The sequence below is a fragment of the Perissodus microlepis genome, chromosome 22 (assembly GCF_051167445.1).
Source record: "Perissodus microlepis isolate ML-2025 ecotype Zambia chromosome 22, ASM5116744v1, whole genome shotgun sequence".
Classification (NCBI taxonomy): Eukaryota; Metazoa; Chordata; class Actinopteri; order Cichliformes; family Cichlidae; genus Perissodus; species Perissodus microlepis.
In genome coordinates, this window is record NC_140481.1 from 32,647,199 (window position 1) to 32,653,799 (window position 6,601).

A 6,601-nucleotide genomic window follows, 5' to 3' on the forward strand; every position below is an offset into this window, starting at 1 on the left:
CCTTATTTCAATGTGCTGGTTTTCTACTGGTCACTATTAGCACTCCCACTTCTTGACAGTTTTGCTGCCGCTTCTTAACAGAAGTAAAAATTTTAAATCTTGACTTTCTTTCACTGCATTTTTTAAAACCTGTGTAACAGATTATTATACTATAGCGAGCGTCTGTTCTCTGACCACAGAACCTCAGAAATAGAAGAGCAGGCGTGTTCACAGACGCGCTGACTTCCTGTTCTCTGTTCAAACACAGACTGTGGTCACTGTGAGTTCAGACACTTCAGCCTGTCAGGATGTGGGTGAACATCTACTGCTGCCTGTTAGCCTGCGCTCTGAGCGGTCATGTCACACCAGGTGGGACACTTTGCATTAATGTCTGATATACTTTATAGTTTTCACACATGTGCATTTGTGTTGGTGTTTGTAGTTTCAGGGATTTCACAAGATTATAGAAAACGAGTTCAAAGTGTGAAGCAGACACACGACCACAGGAAGTCGAGTTATGGTGTGAATGTAGTTCAAACTTCACGTTTCATCTTCCGGAAGAAAAGTTTTAAAAATGAAATTCTCTGTTTGTTTTAGACGAACTGTTTTGAAAACAGTGATTTTTGACCTGAAGTTCAGCTTTTTATTGATTGATTTATAATAAGATAATGAAATAATCATTTTCAGACTAAAACTTTAAGAATTTACAATCAGGAAACATTCATAGGACAGCAAATATCCTGCTGTTTCCTAACATCCTGTCAGTTATCTTCCTTCCTTCTGTCAGGATGATCGTGTGATGCTCAACGTTGAATTTTATTGAACTTAAACTTGAGGACAGAGCACAGAGTAACACTCAGGTCACTTTTCATGAGACAGAGAGTCATGTGATGTTAACGTGTACTCTGTGAGTCTGAGACATGATTTTAAAAATGTTTTTGTTTTGCAGGTTTAACCCGTGAAGTAGTTACAGAGGGGACGCAGCTCGCTGTGCGCTGTCCTTACTATCTACAGGGTAAAGTGAGGTGGAGCAGAGAGAGTGGAGGAAGCAGAGCTGACATACTCACTGTTGATGGAGACAGAAACATAAAACACATCAATGATCCACAGAAACGATACAGTTCACAGGCTGACGGGTCTCTGATGATCAGCAGAGCTGCTCCCTCAGACTCTGGGAGATACTTCTGTAATAGTTACCCAGCAGAGGAGCTGACAGTGATCCCATCAGGTAACATCAGACTTTATCACCTTCCTGTTTAAAATCATGCATCTCTGCTGAAAATGCGATTTTTGGTCTTAAATGAGACCAGTGTGGTTGTTAGCACTGTGGCTAACCGTGGGGTCAGATCCACGGGTCGTCTGAGGCCTTTCAGTGTGGAGTTATCGTGCTCTTCATGTGCTCACATGGGTCCTCTGTGTTCCTCCCACAGTGCAGAATCGTGCACAGTTTAGGTTAAGTCCTGACTCTAACTTGGTCGTAGGCGTGAGTGTTGGTGGTTGTTGGTCTGCGTCAGCTGTGACAGGCTGCCACACAACCCTGAACTAGTTTAGCTTTTTCACCGCTCGTGTTTTTAACTGCAAGCACATCTGCAGTCAGCATGGTTAACATAAAGTTAACTTTTTAATGTAAAAATAAAAAGTACCACATCAAATATTAAAGTGCCAATCCCAGTAAAACATTTGACATTCCTGTTTTCCATGTGGCTGGTGTGTATTGGTTTGCATTTTGGAGACGCCTCTGTGTAGCATTAACTCCCATAACTCCTGTCTGCGTGGAGCCAAAGAGCTTTCATACAGAAATCCTGCATCAGCCACAAAACACAGACATAAAAAGTTTTACATGTTATCATAAAACACATTTCACTGTCCTCTGTAACAGTGAATACACAGTTTTCTGATCTGTCTTGTATTACCTGCAATAACAGCTGTGTAACACATGGCAATCATTAAGAGCAATAATAAATCTGTGTCACCAACTAAACACACAGTAACATTAACACAACAGTGTGTGCTGTAACTTTACTGCACAGTGTTTCTCTGAGAATGAGATTTTGAAAAGAAACTAACAACATGAGAAAATTTGAGTTCGCCCGTTATACAAAATGCATCTTAGTTTTCAGTCACACATTCATTTGTTATTCAGAGGAGCAATAATAGACGGAAGTGAAGTTGAAGTTGAAGTTGAAGAGAGAGGCAGCATCTCACTGACATGTCCTGGTGATGTTCGAGGATCAGATTTTCCAACAAGGACGACATGGACACGACTCAATGGAAAAATAAATTATAGAAGGAATTGTTTTTCCCGTGAGGACAAAACATTAACAATAAGAGAAGCTGAGCCTGCTGACTCTGGACTGTACTTCTGTGATGGAAAACCAGCTGCTTATCTGACTGTGACCGAACGACAGAGACCTGACAGAGGTGAGACACATGAACACAATCAGCAGGCTGATTCTGCTCTGACCGTCAAACATGAAGCCTGTTAGTGTCAGCCTGACTGAGGCCATCAGCTTGTGTCTCCACCTCAGGATTAATGTAAAGCTGTTCTGATGAATAAATGCTGGTCAGATGAGTCGAGTACAAGTATGTCTGCGATCTTTTCATGCAGGAAAATACTTTTTACATCACACTGACTGTTTTATTAGCTATTAAAATCTGTTTAATGTTGTTGTGTTCTTTGGATAATATCAAGAAAAGTTCCATGTGTGAAAGCAGCTGATGTTCCATGAAATTCTATGATAAGGTTGAAAGTTTCTGTACGTCCTCCATCACCAGCAGTTTGTTATTTCATGTATGATTGGATGGTCTGTCTCTGTTTGACATGTCAAAGCATCTTAACTCATCACAAAAACAGGATGTGGCCTTTTTTAAACGTGTTTTTTTTCTTCTGTAGTTCTATAGGATATAATGCATTCAGCTGCTGTAAACTGACAACACTGTTGGTTTTACCTCATTGTGTTGTTGCTGTGGACCGCTGTGACTTTCCTCCTGTTACATTCAGCTTTTGAAGGTTTACACTAAACTGTCTTTTCCTGTCTGGCTTGAATTAAACCTTTCAACTTTTCCACACAGGAAAGAAAACAACAACGACAACAACAACAATGACAGCAACGACAACAACAAGACCAACAACAACAAGACCAACAACAACGACAACAACAACAACGACAACAACAAGACCAACAACAACAAGACCAACAACAACGACAACAACAACAACGACAACAACAAGACCAACAACAACAAGACCAACAACAACGACAACAACAACAACGACAACAACAAGACCAACAACAACGACAACAACAACAACGACAACAACAAGACCAACAACAACAACAAGAAGACCAAAAACAACAATATCTCCTCAGGAAAACCCCGGTATGAACATCGTAAAGAAACAAAGTCAAACCAAAATAACAGCCTTGTTCACAGTGTTGCCTAGTGTCGTGTGTTGTGTCGTGTCGTGTGTTGTGTCTTGTTGTGTCGTGTGTTGTGTCTTGTTGTGTTGTGTTCCCATACAGCTGAATAACTGTCTGATGTCTGACTGTAGCTGGTGGTGGATGATGGTCTGATTCCAGATGTTTCTTTGTCCTCCAGCTGCTGACCACCTGTGGCACATGACTGTCCGCACACTGATTGGACTGCTCTGCTTCATCATCATGATCAGCATCACTGCTGTTACCTGGAGGAAAGGTGGACGAGCTCAAAGAGCCTCTGTGCTCTCATCATGACTGTTTTCAGACTCATTGAGGTTTAACATGATTCAGCTTTAGTGCAGATGTTTGTGCAGCTGCACATGTGCAGGTTTATGATGATGGACGTCTCTGTGACTGTCAGGCTTTCCCAGTAAACAGCATGAACAATGAACAGTAACAGATGTTTGCAAATCTGCAGCAGAAATGTTCAAATAAAATAAAGAATTAAAGCATCATCCAAGTTTACTTTGTGTGTTTTGCAGCTCGACAGATGCAGAAACAGAAGCGAGACGCAGCAGCAGAGTCTGATCTCTGATGCTCCATCACACTGAAACAAGTCAGATACACCAGCCACTGATAATCCTGCTACAGCCTGACCTCATGACCTCACAGCAAATCATGAAACAGTCACGATGTGCTCTGTTTGTCAGGGCGCAGTGACCCAGCATTTTGAGGTTATTTTGCATTTGGGGTTATTTTGCTCTGGGACAAATGTTACGTTCCAGTGTTTACTGTCAGTATGTCTTAGTTAGCTTTCAGTGTTTGCTTGTTTCTGTGTCATTCCTGTTTCCTGTGTAAGTCTGTTTTGTCCTCTGTGTCTGTCTGTCTTGTGAAATGAGACGGTCTCGCCTCCATCGCGCTGCGCTGCTCAAGTTGCCTAGTGACTATGATACTGCTGGAAACGTGTCATACAGCTTTGTTTGAAGGAAATGAAGGAGACAATGCTTTTGTTCATTTGTTTGTTTCTACATGAGCTCTGTGTGATTAGTTGGGTATCTGAGGCTGAGACCACAGGACTGTGAAACATGATTGTTGGGCTTCATTTCTGTACTGAACAGTCATTTAAGATTAGTTAGTAAATAACAATTAGCTGATGTTGTTCATGAGACTACAGTCAGTGTGAATATAATATGGCCAATATTAAAGTTGTTATATTAATCATTCTTAGTTATTACAGCAGTGAACTCGAACTCTGTGTCAAACACTGAGCTTCAGTAAAGGTTCAAGTTGCTGTTCTTTATATTATCACCTTAAATTTTCATTCAAAGACAAGTATCTGTTACAGTGTATATGTAGATGTATTATATATGTTACGAACTTGCATTTCATGCAAACACATGAAATGCATCTGTTGATGTTAATTCAGCTGTGCCAGGGCCCTGCTCCGATTGGTGCGTGGATATACAGCCCCGACGTGACTGGTTCAAGCTGGAGGACCCGCCCATTAAAAGGAGGCTGGAGTGCCGTGGCGGGAGACGTTCTCGCGTCTCTCCTCACGACCCAGCAGTGTACCTTAGTGATGTGCGATACCACTGATTTCCTTTCCGATCCGATACCAAGTAAAATTCAGGGTGGTATCGGCGATACTGATCCGATACCGATACTCTGTACAAAAACTTAATGTTTCATTGCATTTCATAATACAATATATAATTGTATTATGTAATTGTAATAATAACATAACCATATTGCTTCATAATGATTAGAGGACATCAGACAACTTGTTTTTATTACTTAATAATGCAGAATAATCATATAGAAATAAAAAAAAACTGACGTTGTGCGCTATTTGAGCATGTTGCCTGCCTGCAGCACTAAAGGACTCTGCGAGAGACGTCTGTCTCGCCCTAGCAGCACCTGTCCCTCTCCTCCTCTTCAGTTCGCCTCAACATAAGCTCGTCATATTCTGTGATGTGATTTACTCCGAGGTGTTTGACGAGGTCAGTGGTGTTGCCACAACACCTCACTGTCTTGCCACATATATCACAAACTTGGCTGTTTGTGGAGGTAAAACGCGTCCACACATGACTCTGTTTGCGCTCAGCCATTGTTGTGAGTGCGCACGCCAGGGGCTGCGACACATTTATACAGCCGTATTTCGCATATGACTATGAAAGGCGTAAGAGGAACTAGTTCCTTCCAAATTAGACGATCCGAATGGTATAGTTTCTTTCCACTGTGTTCATTTTAATGGAAAAACTACAAATTTACCCCAGAGTACTAAAATATCGATATTATAATATGAGAATCGATTCTAGAACATAAATTGCTGGTATCGGAAGAATCGATATTTCAGTATCGATCCGCACACCACTAGTGTACCTGTGGCAGCCGCCGGCTGCAGTGCTGTTTTGACAGTTGTGGAGTGGAGTGGGTAGGGGTGAGCTGACGTTTCTTTTTTTCTGTTTTCTCCTGTTTTGAATTAGTTAAATTCCTTTATTGGGTGAGAAAATCAGACCATGTGATGGTTCTGGTGGTGATGGGCAGATGAAGCTTTCTGAAGCTTGTATTGAAAAACGGTTCATTACTCGAAGCTTTTCAACACAGTCCTCTCTGGTGACATCTGGTGGCCAAAAATATGAAGAGCAGCTTGAATCCACAAAAATAAAACCAACCGCTTCATTATGACTGCCCACTCTACAGAGTGGAGTTCTGTCTGATATTGGGCTGCCGCTGTGTTGCTTTAAACGTGTATTTTTTGGGGTGACAAAAATGTTGTTTATTTCTTTTATAAATAATTTTGACCAGTAAACTTTCCTTGTTTAAACATGCACCATGGTCTTTGCTTGTGACTTCTTGATGTTGGTAAATACAATAATTGAAAAATACCACGTTACATATAATATACATATAATAATGTACAACACATTATGGAGTATGTTTCTGCTGTGAGGTCCCGCCTCCTTGTACTTATGCAATTAATCCCCGGACGGGTGTATTTATAAATAATATTATATTAGGGATATTTTCCTATACATATTTTTGACCTGGGGACAGAATTGATTGTGAACTGGAAAAGGAAAATGCTTATGAACTTGCAAATTAAAAACATGATGCATTTAAGGTAACCCTTTTTCATTTTTATTTAAGAAGAGAATTGGTTCCACTGTGCGATGGCCGAACCCGTTCCTTTCCGTGGAGAT

General features: G+C 40.9%; 1 protein-coding gene across 1 annotated transcript; it reads left to right on the forward strand.

Moving 5' to 3' along the window:
- Positions 1–283: 283 nt before the first annotated feature.
- Positions 284–6,194, forward strand: LOC146363599 (uncharacterized). The gene is made up of 5 exons (XM_084919653.1): positions 284–348; positions 929–1,207; positions 3,052–3,360; positions 3,580–3,675; positions 3,941–6,194. Exons 1-5 carry the CDS (start codon positions 288–290, stop codon positions 3,991–3,993), a joined length of 798 nt encoding a protein of 265 aa, XP_084775779.1. The 5' UTR covers positions 284–287; the 3' UTR covers positions 3,994–6,194.
- Positions 6,195–6,601: the final 407 nt, after the last annotated feature.

Bases quoted from the DNA above. Each gene is read 5' to 3' on its own strand.
- LOC146363599 (XM_084919653.1), top strand. From the start codon at position 288: ATGTGGGTGAACATCTACTGCTGCCTGTTAGCCTGCGCTCTGAGCGGT. The intron at 1,208-3,051 runs GTAACATCAGAC...TTTTCCACACAG, and splicing joins GCTGACAGTGATCCCATCAG to GAAAGAAAACAACAACGACA. The intron at 3,676-3,940 runs GTGGACGAGCTC...TGTGTTTTGCAG, and splicing joins TGCTGTTACCTGGAGGAAAG to CTCGACAGATGCAGAAACAG.